Source organism: Populus euphratica, unplaced genomic scaffold, assembly GCF_000495115.2.
Source record: "Populus euphratica unplaced genomic scaffold, PopEup_1.0 scaffold222.1, whole genome shotgun sequence".
NCBI lineage: Eukaryota > Viridiplantae > Streptophyta > Magnoliopsida > Malpighiales > Salicaceae > Populus > Populus euphratica.
Window position 1 is genome coordinate 107,107 of NW_011500024.1, and position 20,562 is coordinate 127,668.

Consider the following 20,562-nt stretch of genomic DNA (forward strand, 5'->3'; position numbering starts at 1 on the left):
AAATCTTTCAGCATTTCAATAATATTACCATGTATAATGTTTAAGTATACTTCTAAACAATGCTCAAATAACTAAGGAAAGTATACTCGAGATATTTCTACAAGCACTAATCCTAAACTCTAGATTAGGAGGAACATTAAAAAGAAATATAGCTTAAAAACCGGAAAAAAAATGCTTGAAAAAGTTAAAATTATTGTAGAAAAACTTTCAAAAAATTACAGAAAAACCAACACCAAACATTTTTGTCTAGCCTCTTTTTATAGAGAAATTTAGTACCATAAGCTAATGGAAATCTCTCCATTACATTTTTTATTTAAATTGAATGTCTTTAGAGCTAAAAAATTGTTAAGGTTTTGTAAAAATAGTTCTCAGAAAACTAATTGTACATTTAAGGGTTATACAAAACAATAAGTCAAATTGGAGAAAATAATTCTTTATGAACAATACTCAAACCCAATTTTAAATTGATAAAAAATAATGTTTTATAACCTATAAAATTATTTTATAATAAACTTATACCTAGACCCAAGCCCTCATCGAAGCTTAAGGACGATTTTGGTTGTGCCAAATCGTGCTTGTGTGAGTTTTAGCCCAGAGCCACTTTATTTAAAACTTCTTCAATCTAAAAGTTTGAGTGTTTTTTTGGATCCAATCTTAACTTTTCAACTTTTCACTATATAAATACCAATAAAATTTTATTTCTTTCCTATATGAAATAAGATTCTTTTAAAGAGTTTTAGGTTTCACCCAAATACATCAACTAAGAGTTCTTTGATATCAATTTCTTATTCACCAATAATTTTTTAAACCATATTAATGTTTTGTATTAAAAAGTTTATATTAGAGATTAGATTTCAATAAATTTTTAACCCTAAAAGTGAGTTCTTTGATATCAATTTCTTATTCACCCATAATTTTTTAAACCATATTAATGTTTTGTATTAAAAAGTTTATATTAGAGATTAGATTTCAATAAATTTTTAACCCTAAAAGTTTATATTTCTTTTTAATTTCACCATTCCATCCCAATTTACTTATTATTTTCAATTTGATCCTTGTTGTTTTGATTATTTGTTTTGGGCTTTATGTAGAAATAATTTTTCTTTTCAATTTTACTCTTCAATAAAAGATTTTTTTTTGTTTCAATTTTGATCCTTGTTTTTTAATTGTTTTTGTCCTTTTGTTCAATTTGTTTTTCAATTTCACCTTTTAATAAAAAAATTTGGTATTTCAATTTTGATCCCTATTCTTTTAATTGTTATTTTTTTTTATTTTATATCTATTTGTGTAATTAGTATTCTTTTTCCAAGTTAATCCTTTAATATTTCTACATAATTTTTTGGTTTAATAGCTTGGGTCACGGGTTTGAAAAGTTAATGTAGATTAATATTTTTTTATATAATTTTTTTCTTTATTTTCTTTTTAGCTTTATGATTTCAAGATTTTTTTTTATAGGATTAACTCAATCTTATAACCTAAATTACTAGTTTGACGAGTTAACTTAGATTTACTTCTGTTTTATTTCATGAGTTATAGATTTATCATACTAACTCGAATTGACTCAAGTTATTTTTTTACCCAATTATTTTATTTTTTTATTTATTAGTATGAGAAATGAGCAACATTATTTATCTCTATTTTTAAACATTTTTGTCTGGCCTCTTTTTATAGAGAAATTTAGGATCATAAGCTAATGGAAATCCCTCCATTATCAACCTTGATTAACTTTCATAATCAAAATTAAACTTATATTTTTTATTTAAATTGAATGTCTTTTGAGCTAAAAAATTGTTAAGGTTTTGTAAAAATAGTTCTCAGAAAACTAATTGTACATTTAAGGGTTATACAAAACAATAAGTCAAATTGGAGAAAATAATTCTTTATGAACAATACTCAAACCCAATTTTAAATTGATAAAAAATAATGTTTTATAACCTATAAAATTATTTTATAATAAACTTATATATAGACCCAAGCCCTCCTCGAAGTTTAAATACGAGTTTGGTTGTACCAGATCGTGCTTGCATGAATTTTAACCCAGAGCTACTTTACTTAAAACTTCTTCAATCTAAAAGTTTAGGTACTTTTTGAATCCAATCTTAACTTCTCAATTTTTCACTATATAAACACCAATAAAGTTTTATTTCTTTTCTATATGAAATAAGATTCTTTTTAAAAGTTTTAGGTTTCACCAAAATACATCAACTAAAGTTCTTTGATATCAATTTCTTATTCACCCATAATTTTTTAAACCATATTAATGTTTTGTATTAAAAAGTTTATATTAGAGATTAGATTTCAATAAATTTTTAACCCTAAAAGTGAGTTCTTTGATATCAATTTCTTATTCACCCATAATTTTTTAAACCATATTAATGTTTTGTATTAAAAAGTTTATATTAGAGATTAGATTTCAATAAATTTTTAACCCTAAAAGTGAGTTCTTTGATATCAATTTCTTATTCACCCATAATTTTTTAAACCATATTAATGTTTTGTATTAAAAAGTTTATATTAGAGATTAGATTTCAATAAATTTTTAACCCTAAAAGTTTATATTTCTTTTTAATTTCACCATTCCATCCCAATTTACTTATTATTTTCAATTTGATCCTTGTTGTTTTGATTATTTGTTTTGGGCTTTATGTAGAAATAATTTTTCTTTTCAATTTTACTCTTCAATAAAAGATTTTATTTTTATTTTTTGTTTCAATTTTGATCCTTGTTTTTTAATTGTTTTTGTCCTTTTGTTCAATTTGTTTTTCAATTTCACCTTTTAATAAAAAAATTTGGTATTTCAATTTTAATCCCTATTCTTTTAATTGTTATTTTTTTTTATTTTATATCTATTTGTGTAATTAGTATTCTTTTTCCAAGTTAATCCTTTAATATTTAATTGGTTGATAATTAAGTTTCATGGTTTTCAGATATTATATTTTTGGTTTAATAGCTTGGATCACGGGTTTGAAAAGTTAATGTAGGTTAATATTTTTTTATATAATTTGTTTTCTTTATTTTCTTTTTAGCTTTATGATTTCAAGATTTTTTTTGTAGGATTAACTCAATTTTATAACCTAGATTATTAGTTTGGCGAGTTAACTTAGATTTACTTCTGTTTTATTTCATGAGTTATAGGTTTATCATACTAACTCAGATTGACTCAGGTTATTTTTTTTTATTTTTTTACCTAATTATTTTCTTTTTTTATTTATTAGTATAAGAAATGAGCAACATTATTTATCTCTATTTACAAAATTTATTTTTTTCTTGTATTATCATTATTATTTTTTAATCTAATTTATTTGTTGTTATTATTTATTTTTTTATTATCTCATTAAAATAAAATTAATTTATTTGACCCAATCCCATTTCAGATTTGAGTCATAATTTATTTTTTAAAAAAAAACATACTTATACTACCTAAACATTACTTTTAACGTTAAAAAAAAAAAAGTCACGACATAGCTAGGGTAGACGGCTAGTATTTTTTTTATCCATAGATGCGGCAAGGGCCATTACAGATAATGGTTCTCCATGCTTTCCTTAAATGAAATAATTGTTATCAATACGTGGACAGCCAAGCCCATCCCACGTGGAACATATCCCCATCATGATGTAAACCTAAAACATAAACCGACACATATTTGATTAAAAAAAAAAAATTATGGAAGATTTTTTAATGAGGCTATTCAGACATAACTAGGTCACATCTCGCCGGTTGTACCAAAATTTCTGTTAATATTATCCTCGTTAAATGTTAAATTTAATATAATAGGTTAAGCTTAAAAATTCTTAATATATTTTTTATTAAATTTAAATTTTAAATTAAATTATATTAGAATTACTATAATATAAACTTGTGGATTTAATATGCTTTAAAAAAATAACAAAAAAAATAATTTAAATTAATTCAAATTAACATAAAAAAACTCGTGATATAAATTATGGGTTACACTAGACTTTAACAAAAAAAGATAATTTAAGTTAATTCAAGTTAACCTAAAAAACTTGTGATATAAATTATGGGTTACACTAGACTTAATTAATTTTTTATTATATGATAAAAAAATATTAAAATTTATTCAAACTCAATTAAATATTAAATATTAAATTAAAAATAATTTAATAAAAACTTAATATTAAATAAAAAAACTAAATAACCATAACATATCTAAATATACAAAAGAAAATAGTCCAACGCACCTACACCTTTTTCCAAAAAGGCCCACGTGCGTGGGTGTGGGACAAGCCTTTCATGCTTTGAGCCATGCTTATTATTATTTTAAATCGATCACCCTATTAAAAAAACAACAAAGGTTGCCCGAATTCCAGCTAACATTGTAGTAGCTGAAAATTTGAGGGGTGTGTTTTCTAGGTTTTTAAGGTTTTTTTAGGTTGAAAATTTATTTTTAATTTATTTTCATTTAAAACCATCTAAGAAATATACACAAGCCACCCTAAACTAAATAATAACCCCAAAATCTTCTAAAAATATTGAAAATAAACGAATGACAAAAATCAAAACGAAGTCTGATAATTTTTTCATGCATATTTATAAACAAAAACCATAACAATCTAATTATTTTCATTGAAAGGAATTTTTTGAAACTAAGAACTTGCGAGTTTCATCATTGAACAATGGCCAAACCAACTACTTTCTCTCTCTCTTTGTTTTTTTAATTATTACTAATGTAGGTTATCCATATATTTTTTACTCTTTTTAATATCCCTTATCTTTTAATTTGTATTTTTAATATAATTACAAGCCTAATTTCTTCTAATTATGCTATAGGAGGGTTTAAATGAAAGAAAAAAAGAGTTGTTTACTGTGAAACCGCTGCCACCTTTTTATGTTGTTTTGGTGATTACATCACATATTTAAAAGGCTATTAGAAATCGAAATCTTTAGGTTGAGTAAATTCTTTTTTTATCACCTCAGCCAACCCCTTGAAAACATATTCAACCATTATTTTGTGCAAATATGGTGTCCCTTGGCATGAGGCCCAAACTGCATGCATTCTCGAAAAATACATGCATAAATGGTGGGTTTTTAAGGAAACATTAATCCGGCAGCTGAACCTTAAGATTTTTATCAAAGGATCTTATGTTCAAATCAAGAGAGGTCGGGCATGGCGATTTAAGAATTAGAGGAGGGCTCTTTGGGGGTGTCCATGGCCCGCGCGTTCATCCTCCTGTTGAGCAAATAAGAACAAAAATATATAACAGTTCACGCAATAATTTAATAAATGAAGTGCTGATAAACGTCATTATAGTTTAATTTACTAGTTGTTTTTTGGTTCTTGTTCTTGTTCTTGTGATGAGTTTATTCCTAGTCAGCAGCACCATCCCCTCCTCCTCCATGCAAGAAAAAAATAAGAGAACAATGAGCTGTTAACGATACAAAACAAGGCAGAAGGTTTGCTAAATTCCCAAAAAATGATTCATATCCTTCTCCTTAATTCATAATCAAAACTCCAAGTCGATCCCCTTCTCTAGATTTCCCATTGGAGACCTTTTGAAATAGTTTGTCTCCCTTTAGGCTAGCGAAGAGACAGCTGAAGACATGCTTTGACTCGAGGTCGGAGAGCATATCCATTACTGATACTAACGAGGACTAGCTAACTTAGCATGTTTTCTTTTGTTAATTGATTCTTAATGGTGGATGAAATAAGTCTTTTAGTGCAATAATATGTAGTTAGTTATTGACTAAGTAATAATATTTTATATTAATGGAGGTGGGTGGGGAAGGTGATTCGACTTTTTATTAAAAAGCAGAAGCATCGATTCAAAGTGGATATCCATTGGCTTCCACCATCAAGCTTCAAAAACACGGCCCTCCCCCTTCCAATATGCTTCAGTGATAGGCTGATAGGACGAAGGGAAGATCATTTGGGAGATATTGCTTTGATTTTTCCCAAGTAAACGAATTAATAATCATGTTTGACATTCTCCTGAGCCTCCATTGGTAATGTCTTTTCAGCTTTGATAATTAAGTTTATAGCTAGTGGATCAGAGCATCTTCGTCTGTGTAATACTTTTGAAAGTTGATGCGTCTTTTCAAGCATGCGACAAGATTATGATCCATTGAATCTTTACTTAGATTCCAATCTTTCGTAATTGGTATAAATTTGTATGGATCAAGATGTCTCCATGCTGCTGATTGAAAAGGTTTTACCAGCAGAGAAGTTGTTTCAACGCGAGTGTTTTTCTTTTTATTTTTTACTGGTTTTTTCAAAACAGCACTCATAAACGTAGCCTAGAGGTTGAAGATTGATCTTTCGGTGTTGAAAAAAAAACAAAAGAGCTAATGATTTCTTAATGTTTCTAGTTTTTACTACGTACCCAGACGTTGATAGTCGGGCTTTGAGGTAATTATAAGTTAATTAACGAGATTACAATTAAATAATGATATTTCCACTCTATCTTAGAGTTAATTATATATTAATTTTTATAATTTATAAATATTTATTAATTACTTCTTTTTAGTAAAAGAAATAATATAGTATAATAAACCCAGACTTAACGGTAAAAAACAATTTTTTAAAAACCATTTCCTTTTAACTCAGCTAAGAAATAAATCTAATCTTCTTTCGACTTGGCTTAATATAAAAGTTTAATTTTATAAGCATAGCTACATTTTATTTTTTTATACTTTTGATATATAAATTTTTTTAAAAATAGATTATATTTTTTTTGATATTAATGTTTTGTGAATAATAATGTGTAAAAGTTTTGTAAATATATATATATATAAGGATAATATTATATTTTAGTCTTTTTTTCCCGTAAAAAGGTTTATTAGTTATAAATAAATTATAAATTCTTTAATTAAAAAGGTTCAAAATTTTTATTTATAATTATATATTTATTTTCAGAGTAATTTTATAAAATATTATTCTATTTTAAAAAATCATTAATTTAACTGAGAGTTACTAAATATATGGATCTTTTGAACCACTCGCCTCTCTGATCATCTTGGTTAAAAAAAATTATAAAAATTAAAATATTAATTAATTATTCAAAATATAAACATTGGCTTAAGCTATTTGAATTTTTCAGTACATAGTACCCATGTTTTCTACGTGTTGATGAGTTAGCCACTCTGTCTTTTTCCTTGTTAATGCAGGTATGAGCTGTCCATGACAGTTTTTTATTTTAAAATGCTTTTCTATATATATGTTAACCTCAATCAAACAAAATAATAATAATTATAATCCTTGTTTAGTTTTTATAATTAACATGGTTGATTGTTATTAGAAAATTAGGATTTTATTTCTTTTTTTTAAACTTAATTTAACAAGAAAAAAATGATAAATACTAATAAATATATTTAGTTTTTTTACTTAATCTAACAAGAAAAAAAGAATGATAAATACTAATAAATATATTTAGTTAAATATTTAAAGGATTTTTTAAAATAATTTTTTTTTCTAACATGAATAAGTTTAGTGAAGATAGAGCAATACATTAGTAATTTTAAAAAATATAGCTTAATTAATTAGATTCTGAATTTACTTTTTATATAATCATTAATTTTAAAATATTAACTCTTAAAAGAATTTCTTAATTACATAACATATTTTAATTTCACTCAAGGATTACTTGTTAATGATTATTATTATTGGGCACACGATGACTTGTTTAATCACGGGTCATCACAGAGCAACATGCACCGACAGCAGTCATGTGCACGGGGAGGAATGTTTTTCAGCTTTTTACCTTCTTTATTATTTCTCTGGTTTTTAAAATACATGCTAAGATATTGATGTACAGTACTGTCAAGACATGTGACCTGTTCTTGATTCCCATTATAAAAAATAAAAAAATAATGCTACTTTATTTTCATTTATATCTTAAGAGGAGAGAAGGTATAAATTATATATAAAAAAGAAGACGATATATGTACTCATAATTAAAAATGGTTTGAGTTGTTTTTAAAAAATTAAAAAGGTATAGATCACATCAGAAGAAGAGTACTAAAATATTTGTTTTTATTTTTCTAAAATGTTTTTAAAAATATTTAATTTTTTTATTTTTTATTAACTTTAAATTAATGCATTTTTAATCTTTTTGAATCATTTTGATATGTTGATGTTAAAAATAATTTTTTAAAAATAAAAAAAATTAATAATATATATTTTAACATGAAAAGTTATTAAAAAACCAACCACAATAATACTTTCAAATAAATTAAATCACTCATGAGTTATAGAAAAAACAATAAATTCTCTTATTTTCTCTCTCATATTTTTTTTTATTCATGACTTGTAATTCATAGTTTTTCATCAACAACAACTTAGTTTTTTTATTTTTTGTTTTTATCTTTTTTAAAATTATTCATAAATTCTTTCATTTTTTTTAATGTCTTTTTTGCTCAGTAATAGATTTGTTTTTGGTAGTTTAGTATTAAGGTCTCTTGAACACAAACATATATCAAGAGAAAGATTCATGCATGTTAGTAAGAGAAAGATCCTAATGGGATATTGTAGAAAAAAGAGTACACTAGCCTCCTATATTTTTTAAGTTGTGTTTTGTTAGTGTAAATAATATAAATATATTTAGTTAAAAAAATAAAAATAAAGATATAACATAAATTTATTCTTAAAATAATTTTAAAATAAAATTTTACATGTCCTCTCTTTCTCTATTATTAATTATCTGTAAAATAATATTTTAGTTTAACTTATATATAATTTTTTTATATTAAAGTTAAACAATATACTTAAATATAAATAGGTTAAGAAGAATTTGAGCTACCTTTTCTTTCATGTTCGTATTTAGTTTATGTTAATTAAATTATTTTAACATTATTATCTTTTATATTTTAAAACAATAGTCAAACACTATTTTATACTTATATTATAATTCACTTCAATTTAAAAATAACTTTTTTTAAAAAATATATGTGTTTCTAGGAAGGATTTTCAATTCTATTTCATTCCTGCTAGAATTTCCGACATGCTGCTCAAAACTGACGCCTTGGCATAGCTTCTGCAACTGAGATTCAAGTTGCTCCGCCGTCCAATTCCTGCACCAAACAAACTGCAGTAAGTGAAAAGTAATTTGTAGCTAAATAGACTTAAAAGTGCAATAGGAAGATAGCATGAGCAAATATCATATTTGACATAGCAAAAACTTAGGAGTTACATTTTAATAAAACTTCATGCATTATTCAAGGAGCCATTAGGTATAACATATGATTTTCAAAAGAGTCTTGGCAAACAAATACTATGTATGCATAACAAGCCCTTGAAATGCACACAAACCAATTATATTATTATATTTTTAAATATAAATATTGTTTTTTATCTATAATATGTAATTTATTAAACTTTTATTCTGATTAGTTGTATGGTGGGAGTAATTTTGCATTTCGAGTTTTTAGTTGATGTTCTAGTGCAATAAGTGGGTGTGAAAAAAATTCAAGCATGTTTGAATTTATCCATTTTAAAATGTGAAATAGGCTACAGTATAAGAGATTAAGTAATGATTTGGTCCTTGTTCGATATAACATAAAGATTCAACAAAGAAAAAAATATTAATATTATCATATTAAAAATTATGATTATAATTTTCATTAACAATATTATTATTTTTAAAAAATTAAATTTATCATTAATATATATGATTTATATTCATGTTATTTTCTTTTATACTTTATAGAAATTTAAACAAAACAAAAGATATTTTAGATTTCATTAGTTTTGATAACTTAGACTTATTAAATGAATGAATTTGTGAAAAAATTATCTTTCTTGATAAAAAATATTTAAATTAAAAAACATTTAAGACACCTTTTATTTACTTTGACTTTAAAGGATAAGTAGATTCATTTTGATTTTGATAATGAGGATTAACTTAATAGAAATGATCATTTATTGTAATGTTTAATTGATGACTTTCACTCCATGACACCAAAGGATCAAGATCCTTATTTTTATATTAATAATGAAAGTATTGTTTGATTTATACTTATTTTGTATTAAAAAATTTTATTTTCTCAATATTTTGGTATTTTTTTTTGTGTTGGATTATTTTAAGTTAAAGTCTCTCTAGTCTTGAATCTTGAATATTGAAGAATGCTTTGAATTTTAAAATTATATTTAAATGTTTAATATTGTGTTTATATTGTATAATTTGAAGTTAATTTATCTTTAGATTTGAATTGAAATTAAATGTATTGAATTAATATTTATATATTCAATACATGACCTTGGAATAGAACAATAAAATACTCTGAAACTAAAATTTATCATTTCAAGAAGAAAAACAAAATTTCACTTCAAACGAAATTCACAACTTTGATTTTTGAAATGTTATATTATGTGATTATAATACAAGTTTGTTACCATTATAACACAATTTAAAAAAAAAACACAAGTTGAAAAGGTATTTGGAAAAGAAAAAATAGGTCATTAAGGACACACCGAGGCTCTATGTTTGACACGCTCAATATTATTAAAAAAATATCGATGAGACAATTTAACTATATATTGGAAAACCACCAAATTAACCCCAAACAAAACCTTTAAACTACCTTAACCTCACATTAATCACATATAAAATCTTTAACCAATTACATTCTTGTTTGATAATTTTTTAAAGTGTTGTTAAAATTATTTTATTGAGATTTTTCTAACGATACTGAATATGTCGAAAATAGGATCCTTTTGTATTTTTGGTAACCTATTTTTTCTTCCCTCATTTCTCTTTACATTAGCTTATCGTCTCTCTCTTTCTCTGCTATTAAATCTCATCTTAACTATTGAATCTTTATAAAAAATTTGGATTGATTTTTATACATTTTAATTAATTTTCATGAGAGATGCATTTTGACTTCTGACTAAACAATTGCTATTCTTCATAATGGTTAACTAATATTTACTAACGTGCATTTCTTAAATATGTTTTTTAAAACTTTAACCAAGCTATGTTATTTTTTGAAAAAGTTATTAAAATCCATTTTATTCTCTTAATATTTTCGTGAACTGACTTGAATGGAAGATGTACGGTAAATTCCTTTTTTTTTTCAAACAATGATGTGATCTATCTTTGACGCGAAAAGAAAATCTCTAACAATAGAAAGGAGAGAGGAGAGTCCAAGAAACACTAGCAGCATCGCCTTTCCTCAAATCGCTTAAATATATTTCCAATTGATTAAGAAATATCAAGATACTTATCACTTCAATCCCAAAAAGAGACATGAAAAAAAAAGATACTTGTTGCTTCTTGTCACATCAATTTTAACATTACTCACAATAGGAATCTTGCACCATACCTTTCTTTGTTCCCTTATTTCTATAATAAATAAGAGGAATTCCTGTATTTGTTGTCTGTGAAGATCAGAGGGTGGTAAAGAAGAAGAAGAAGAAAAGGGAGTGTTGTATGTCAGTAAATTGTAAAGAGATTTTTCTTTGTGGGATTGGTGAGCTTGTGAATCCTTTGCAATGGCCTCAACTTCGAAAAAGACGACGCCTTCTCCTCCTTGTTGTGATTCTACTACTCCCGCTCCTCCTCCCATTCGCCGTGACGCCACCTCCTCCTCATCTTTGGTTCAGCAAGATTGGACGGTTCCCTCCGCTGATCGCCGCCCCGTTGTCGATTCTCTTCCAGAACCTTCCAAAACAGCCTCCGGTACCAAAAGTATTTCCTCTCTCTACCTTTCCTTGATCATTCCCTGCTTTATAATTATTTATCTTTGATGAATCGACCCTTCATATGTTTTGTTTCAATATCCGAATGCCTCGCCTCCATTGTCTTTGGTCATCACCGGGATCATCGTGATGTTTTTATAAAATCAGCTGAACATACTGTAAATTTATACATATTTATTTTCTTGGTATTGGAGAGTTAAAGATGGCGCATGCTTCTCGATAATCAATAACAAATTAAATATGATTTATTGAAATAAAATTGATTGTAATCAGATTGAGACATTTCTATCTCATCCTGGGTCATTGGATAAATTATACATTTATTTGAAATTGGATTTTAATTCCTTTTAATTAAGAGTATAGACAAAAGCTAAACACATTGATTACCTTCCTTTGTTTATTCAGTTTCATGATAAATGTCTATATATACTATCATTAATTGAATTTTTACATTAAAATTCTTCTCTAATATGTCTACCTTAGCAAACCAACTTCTATTCCCACCAAAACAAAAGCATCCTCGATTGGGAAAAAGAAGAAGAAAGGAAGAACAAAAAAAATCAACCTTTTCTACTTCGATTTATTAACATCTATCAAACTGTATACTTCTAAATAAATATGAGTGTAAGCTGACTTTTTATCATCTTTCTGTGATTTTCACTCCTAAAAATGAAAAGCATATGTGTGTGTGTATGAGGTTGTTTTAATAATTTTACAATAGTCAAACATGTTAAATGATCTTTGTTCCATTTCATTAAAAAGTTCGAGCTTAATTACAAAATTTATAAATGCTTATTAAAAAAAATAAAATTCTTTTCCTTTGTTTTAAGATGAATCTTCACTGCAAAAATTGTTTATCCAAAAGAAAAAAAAAAATCTTTAAATGAAATTTAGCACATGCATATCTACATGTGGATTACTCAAGTTTTGAAAAATTAATTTGAAGATGCCCTATCCCTTACCTTTTTATGAGTGGAAAAACATTCTGTGAAGTGAAAATACTACCTTATTTAATTGACAAAATAATTAATAAACTCTTTATATTTAGTCACTTTACACAACAATAAATTTCTTCTAAATGTTTTCCAATCACACCATTCATTTGGTACGACAAGAAAGTAGCTAAAACTCCAGTATTATTGCTATTGGATCTGTGCTAGACATTTAGATCCGAAAGGATAAGAAACAATTTTTATTTCTCTAAGATGTTAATTTTCATTAACATTTGACTAAATATTATTTATATCCTTTTTTTTTTTGTTGATTGCTAATCATTGAGAAATGGATATTTAGTTCCACTTAATGAATTATTGTTAATTGATTGAGATCATCAGAGTATTGGTAATAGTGAGTTAGGCCAAAGAATATATAGCATCAAGATTCAAATGAAAACAAATAAAGTATAAGAGATACAAGAAAATTCTTCACTAGAAATTTAATATTAAAGATAATTAAAGATTGAAGAAATTAAAATCACTAGGTTTAAAGAGATTATCTAATTAATTAATCTTTGTTTTACTCTTATTTTATTTATTTTTATATCTTTTAATGCTATCCATGCAACTGACTAAAAGAAGGTCATTTACTGATAGTTAAAATGTAGAACCGTACTTTGACATATGTAAAATCAAAAAAATAAAAAATCATGTCAAAATTCATCAATTTTTTAAAATGATTTATTGAATAATAATTATAAGATTAGTGCAACGGTAAAATTACTTCATATTGTCGCTTTTTAACTAGCATTAAAAATAGGGGAAGGAAAACAAATGAATATTACTTCACAGCCTAAGGAGGATAACAATGTTCTCACTTTGATGGGGAGAAAAAATTAAATAGTCACTCATTGAAAATTCAGAAGAGAATAGTTTATAGTCAATTTGTGATGAGGGTATGTAGCTCAATGATGAAGCTGTCTTACATGGCACAGAATGAATACCCTGCCCAATCTTAGTGACTCATGACACGCCCTTGCTTTATTTCATGATTATTAACCAGGATAATGCCCTATTTGTTCTGATGTGATATAAAAAAATCATTGACTTTATTGGATTCTGTTTTGCGGTTCAATGTTCTCTCTGGCAGCAGCTTTTCAACTGATGATGCTGCAGTATATATTTTGTTTGGTTGGTTGATGGTCTTTGTTGTATTATGTTCAGCTGTTATCCCAGTCATGTTAAGGGCTCAGACCAGCCATCCTTTGGATCCTTTGTCTGCTGCCGAAATCTCTGTTGCAGTGGCAACTGTTAGGGCTGCTGGAGCCACTCCTGAGGTTATTACATATGCTATTTCTCTTTTTCCTAAATTCTCTTGTAAAATGATATGATAAATAGTAAGCTAATTTGTGTTTTCGGTTTCAGCTCAGAGATAGCATGCGTTTTGTTGAGGTGGTTCTGTTTGAACCGGATAAGCATGTTGTTGCGCTGGCAGATGCATATTTCTTTCCTCCTTTCCAACCATCATTGCTTCCCAGATCAAAAGGTGGACCTATAATTCCTACAAAGTTGCCTCCAAGAAGGGCTAGACTTGTTGTTTACAACAAACGGTCAAATGAGACAAGCTTATGGATTGTGGAGCTCTCTGAAGTACATGCAGCGACTCGAGGTGGACATCATAGGGGAAAAGTGATTTCATCTCAAGTTGTTCCAGATGTCCAGCCTCCAATGGTTTGTCATTTTTTGCTGGCATTTATTCTTACTTCTTCCACTCTTCATGTTCATTCAGTCTTTGAGTTCCACTAATGATGAAAGTAAATATTTACAACTACTGTTTATTTAATTGGGATTTATCCCAGTTAGTAATCATAAAAAAGTTAAGAAACTAGAATTATAGATGCTATACTTGTCAATGATGAGTCTTGTAACAACCATGTGCCTAAATTTTAACCACACACTTTTCCAATTGAGGGAACCTGTCATGTTCCAATATCTTGAAACCATAGATAGCAAGTAATTTCAGAAATCTCTAATTCATGGCTTCGTCAACTTTTTATCAAATAAATTATTCTTTGTTTGATTTTGTTTGTTATAAGCTATTTTGTTTTAGTAAACGTCATATTTAATGGTCCATTAGCCTGGTCTGAAGATGAAACCTGTTTTCTTAGCTGATAAGTGCATTATCAATTTTCTAACTTTTAGGAGCTGGTATATTTGAAATGACTTATTAGTATTTGATAGATGAGTTGTATTTGCACACTCATTTATGTTTTTAGTTTGTTTAAATATTCTATTTGTAAGTTCAGGATGCTGTTGAATATGCTGAATGTGAAGCTGTTGTTAAAGACCTTCATCCATTTAGAGAGGCAATGAAACAGAGAGGTATTGAAGACATGGACCTTCTGATGGCTGATGGCTGGTATGCTAATTTCTTTCCTCATATTAGCGGCTGGGAAGGTGCAATAGGATGGTGTTAAGTTATTGATATTTCATGTAAATATTTATGCTGCAGGTGTGTTGGTTACCACAGTGATGCTGATGCTCCAAGCAGAAGACTTGCCAAAACACTTATATTTTGTAGAACTGAGAGTGACTGTCCAATGGAAAATGGTTATGCACGTCCAGTTGAGGGCATCCATGTACTTGTTGATATGCAAAACATGAGGGTCATTGAATTTGAAGACCGTAAACTTGTTCCCTTACCTCCTGCTGATCCATTGAGGAACTATACTCCTGGTGAAACAAGAGGTGGTGTTGATCGAAGTGATGTGAAACCCTTACAAATTATCCAGCCTGAAGGTCCAAGCTTTCGTGTTAATGGACACTATGTAGAATGGCAGAAGGTACATGACTTGTTAAATTTTTCTGTTAATAAGTTCTGAAAATTATGATGAAGAACCTGATTCCATTCTCGCTGGTTGACAGTGGAATTTTCGCATTGGATTCACTCCTAGGGAGGGCTTGGTTATACATTCAGTTGCCTATGTTGATGGTAGTAGAGGGAGACGACCTTTAGCCCACAGGTTAAGCTTTGTAGAGATGGTAGTTCCTTATGGAGATCCAAATGAGCCACATTACCGGAAGAATGCATTTGATGCAGGGGAAGATGGCCTTGGTAAAAATGCACATTCCCTAAAAAAGGTTTGTTAGCTACTTGACCCAGTCTGCTACAAATTAAATTATATATTTTTTTGGTAGATTTGATAATAATAAAAACTACCATTGCAGGGCTGTGATTGTTTGGGCTTTATTAAATACTTTGATGCACACTTTACAAACTTCACTGGAGGTATTGAAACAATTGAAAATTGTGTATGTTTGCATGAAGAGGATCATGGAATTCTATGGAAGCATCAGGATTGGAGGACAGGTTTAGCAGAAGTGCGAAGGTCTAGGCGGCTGACGGTGTCCTTTATTTGCACAGTTGCTAATTATGAATATGGATTTTTCTGGCACTTCTATCAGGAAAGTTATATCCTATACTATTTGTGTTGCATCCATACACTTCTATGCTAATTTAGATGTTGCCCTTGTGAACTATGAGAAGGTGCCAGTAGCAATATGCATAATTTTATGGCATCTACACTACTTTATGGACTCATGACAGTATAATGTATGAACTTTCTGGAATACTATGTCTTCTTTTCTATTACCTAGCTGCACCTATTCTCCAAATGTTGATTTAAGCGAAGTGATAGTTTGTGTTTTGTGTAGTCGTTGGTTGTACTGTTCACTCTTGAGAATGAAAATGACATGTAAGTTTGTTGGTACAGGATGGAAAAATCGAAGCTGAAGTTAAGCTTACGGGAATCCTTAGCTTAGGAGCATTACAACCTGGGGAGACTCGAAAATATGGTACTACCATTGCCCCAGGTCTTTATGCGCCAGTTCATCAGCACTTTTTTGTTGCTCGTATGGACATGGCTGTTGATTGCAGACCTGGTGAAGCTTTCAATCAGGTACTCTGCATTGAATTTATGAGCTACTATTTCAAGTTTTAAAGTGCTCAGGTCGTGCATTGCCTGCTAGTCAAGTGCGAGTGTGTGTTTGTGTTAAAAGAGGGAGGGTTCTATTAGAGAACAAAAATTGGGAGTTACTTTTGGAGAGTTTCTGAATTTTTTAAAGTAGTTAGAAGACTCAAAAAGGCATGACATTTCTGCAAATGAATACAATGCCTCATTAATACCAACACTTTTGTAGTCAATCATCAAGATTTCTCAGCCACCATGAGATGATGCACCTCATTGCAAGCTGCATCCGTAGTCTTTGTTTCATAATTCCTCAGTTCTGAATTGTTAATAAAAGTTCGATGTATGTTTCTGGAAAGGTTTGCTTTTCAAAAATTACAATACACCCCTGTTTTTATATGTATATAACAGATGGCTCTATTTATTTATTTTTTTCATTTGTGCAGGTTGTGGAGGTAAATGTTGAAGTTGAGAAACCTGGGGAGACAAATGTCCACAACAATGCATTTTATGCCAAAGAGACGCTGCTCCGATCAGAATTGGAAGCAATGCGTGCTTGCAATCCACAAACAGCTCGCCATTGGATTGTAAGTCATTCTTTCCCCTGTTGTAGATGCTCTTCATGAGACATTGTTAAGGACTGATACAGTTGCTTCTTCCCTTGAAATGCTTCATGTTGGATGTATTTATTCTGGCATATTGTTTGCTTCACTGTATTACTGTATCTCTGGGATATTACTGGGAGCCAAGACTCCTGGTTTTAATTATATGCAATGGCTAATGAGGCCTAAGTGCTAGTACTGAAAAAAGAAAAGCTTATGTTCACGTGACACTGCGAGTCTGTCACCCAGAGTAGAAATTTTATAATTTATGCTGATACGTACTTGCCTTTAGAAAAATCTCATAGTTAACCATTTCATGCTATTTATTCTTCAGGTTAGAAACACTAGAACAGTAAACAGAACTGGACAATTAACAGGCTACAAGCTAGTACCTGGTTCCAATTGTTTGCCATTGGCTGGTTCAGAGGCTAAGTTTTTGAGGCGAGCTGCATTTTTAAATCACAATCTTTGGGTTACACCTTATACACATGGTGAGATGTTTCCTGGAGGAGAGTTCCCTAATCAAAATCCACGTGTTGATGAAGGACTGGCTACATGGGTTAAGCAGAATCGACCTTTAGAAGAAACTGATATAGTTCTTTGGTTAGTTGAAAATATCTTCTCTCAGTTTGTCTCTGAATCACTCCTTTGTTCATCTTCTTTTGGATTCATCATTTTATATTAGTCAGATGACGTAGTCTTTGACTTCATGCTATTTTTGAAAGACCAAGGTTGCAGACACTCGTTTGTGATGAATGTGCTGGACTAACCCACTAAAATGGTAGTCGTAACTTGACATAAAGAGTTTTCGTTCCATAATAACCATGAAAACATCAACAGCTTCATAATTTGTCATACCTCACATTGTTTGTAGATTTTTAATGCAACATTTACAAGCTAAGCGTTGTGTCATATCTGACTCAGTTTATTACAGGTATGTATTTGGGATCACACATGTTCCTCGGTTGGAAGATTGGCCGGTCATGCCAGTGGAGCGCTTAGGCTTTATGCTTATGGTAATTACTTTGCACATACAATCTCATTTCTTTCCTCAATGTCTTTGAAACTTCTCTGTTGGTGCTCATGAATATTGTCCTACACAATGAAGCAGAATGTCGCCAAATTTATATAGATTTATTGCAAATGGCAGTGCAAATGCTCAAAATATTGGTCATCCCTTCTAAAAATTCAGTTCACTCTAATCAGATCATTCTCATGGATTTTCTTGATTGATCATGAGCATCATTTAAGATATTTGATGGCTATTCGAACAAGTAATGACTAGCATTAGATTAGATATCCAATCACTTTAGTGGTGAAAATGTTGGTCCTATACTGAACATGTTGGATTACATTATTATCTTCTTAGTGCATGTACTATATTTCTCTGATTCTGCTGGTTTTTGTGGAATGCAGCCTCATGGGTTTTTCAACTGCTCTCCTGCTGTGGATGTTCCTCCCAGCACATGCGAATTGGATGCCAAAGACAATGATGTTAAAGACAATGGTGTAACGAAGCCACTTCAAAATGGGGTGCTAGCCAAGCTCTAAGCCAGTTACAAACTATTGTAGTCTCCACCAATCATCAAAAGCACAGAACCTCTGAATTTGATGTGTTGTGGGGAAGGAACTGCATGCAGCAAGTGCTAACCAACATGCTAGATCAAAGTTATTGTTTCTTGTACATCATAAACATCTGGATTGGGCTCTTGTGCTTTGATTTGACATTTTGTTGATCGTTGATGTGTTGTGGATTTGAATGCTTGATTAGTCTATCGATGTATAAAAAAAAACCTTGTTTTTTGTTTTCGCTAGTAGCAGTTGTTTCTCTGTAACCATTACTAGTTTTGATACTACGGGGTAAGTTGTGTTGAAAATCAAGGGACGTGTGGAGGTCAACTTTGCCACTGGATTTCTCATGTTGAGATATGCGCTGTCAACTTTGCCACTGGATTTCTCATGTTGAGGTATAAAGCAGACCGTGCTTCTTCTTATGCTGTTTGAAAGGTGGTCTCGGGACAAAAGCATGCAGCTCAACATCCTTTGCAAAAACGTTTCCTCTAAAATACTGTATGCATCACCATATTTTAGATAATCCAACCAAACGACGATCACCCCTGAAGAGTATATCTCCTCTCTATCGCGTCATAGGTTTCCTCCTCGGAGGCTGCCTCTTTCTCTAGAGTAAAAACCTTGAGGTGTCCTAATAAATGGAAGAGGGAAAATAGGGATCGAAAGATACCGAGTGCTTACCTCGTTTGCAAAAACTAAAGTTAAGGCTCGTGGGAAATCTTGCATGGCCCAGAAGAAACTTAGAAATAGCCTTTGCATTCAAAATTTCCAACCAATTGGTGTCAGCCGTCAATCTCTTATAAAAGTCTGTAACAGCGGACTCTTCCTACATGAATAAAGAATGAAACACGTAAAAAAAGAACTAGAAAACAGAATTAAGATAGAAAAAGAAAAGGAAGTAGAATGTGGAATGAGTGGGATGGAAGATTCAGATTTGACTGCAGGATTAAAAAAGTTTGACTTGAATGAAAGGTTCAGATTTAACGATTAAGGAAGTTTGACTAGTGATATTAATATAGATAATCAGCCCCTATAGTGATAACTATTAATACTAGATGTAATTCGTTGGATGTTTTTGGATACCTTATAGTACGAGTTAGAGTACTCCTATAGGATAATAATGGGGTGTATTCAAATGATGTGTTGAGCAGTGTATTTACGAAGAATTTATGGATATCAATGATAATAAGATATGATATGAAACAATGAGGGATTTGTTGAGCAATGTGGTAGATTTACATCAAAGTTATAGCTTTAGAATGTGTTTAAAATGGAAAGCTTTTGAGATGAAGATCAGAAGAAATTACTTTCAGATTCAGAATAAGAAATGGAGTATAGAATTGGCATAAATAATGTTCGAGTGGAGAATACAAAGGAATACATGCTTGTCAATGCATGACATAAAATGTAAGGCCAATGGGCCTATATGATGTTACATGTGATGGACATAAATTATTTGGAGTTTACTACCTGGTAAATGTCATGAATTATTGGATCTGCCTTGTAAGTTCTTCGGATATAAAACTTTATATGTGGGTGTAGGCGTGCGTGTGGATCTGCCTTGTAAGTTCTTCGGATATAAGACTTTATATGTGGGTGTAGGCGTGCGTGTGCTATGATTGCAGGGTATTTTTACTCATCATTGTAAGTCAGTGTTTGAACTTGTTAATCAACAAGTGCTTAGGAGATTTGATGAGACGATAATTGTAATAAATAATCAAGTTGTAAAATAGTTTAATGAAAGCTACTAAACATGTATTTGTACAAACTTATATTGTAAAATTGATTATTTATCTAATTTAAGAAGTGCTAGCTTAGTATGGGTTATGGA

The 20,562-nt window shown here is 29.5% G+C and overlaps 1 protein-coding gene and 1 long non-coding RNA gene across 3 annotated transcripts; one reads left to right on the forward strand and one right to left on the reverse strand.

Moving 5' to 3' along the window:
* The first annotated feature begins 11,249 nt into the window (after positions 1–11,249).
* LOC105142062 (copper amine oxidase 1-like) lies at positions 11,250–18,994 on the forward strand. 2 transcript variants are annotated; one of them, XM_011049512.1, is made up of 12 exons: positions 11,250–11,643; positions 13,814–13,926; positions 14,015–14,320; positions 14,896–15,008; positions 15,102–15,432; positions 15,515–15,730; positions 15,818–16,054; positions 16,363–16,548; positions 17,004–17,144; positions 17,494–17,762; positions 18,094–18,175; positions 18,576–18,994. In XM_011049512.1, the coding sequence occupies exons 1-12, from the start codon at positions 11,448–11,450 to the stop codon at positions 18,708–18,710; spliced, it is 2,325 nt and encodes a 774-aa protein (XP_011047814.1). In that variant the 5' UTR covers positions 11,250–11,447; the 3' UTR covers positions 18,711–18,994. The 2 variants fall into 2 exon arrangements, with proteins under 2 accessions (XP_011047814.1, XP_011047815.1); XM_011049513.1 differs by having other exon boundaries at positions 11,250–11,634.
* LOC105142061 (uncharacterized) lies at positions 18,964–19,221 on the reverse strand. Its single transcript, XR_845502.1, has 2 exons — positions 19,092–19,221; positions 18,964–19,058 (listed from the first exon to the last, which is right to left on the reverse strand). It is a non-coding gene; the product is annotated as an uncharacterized LOC105142061 (long non-coding RNA).
* Positions 19,222–20,562: the final 1,341 nt, after the last annotated feature.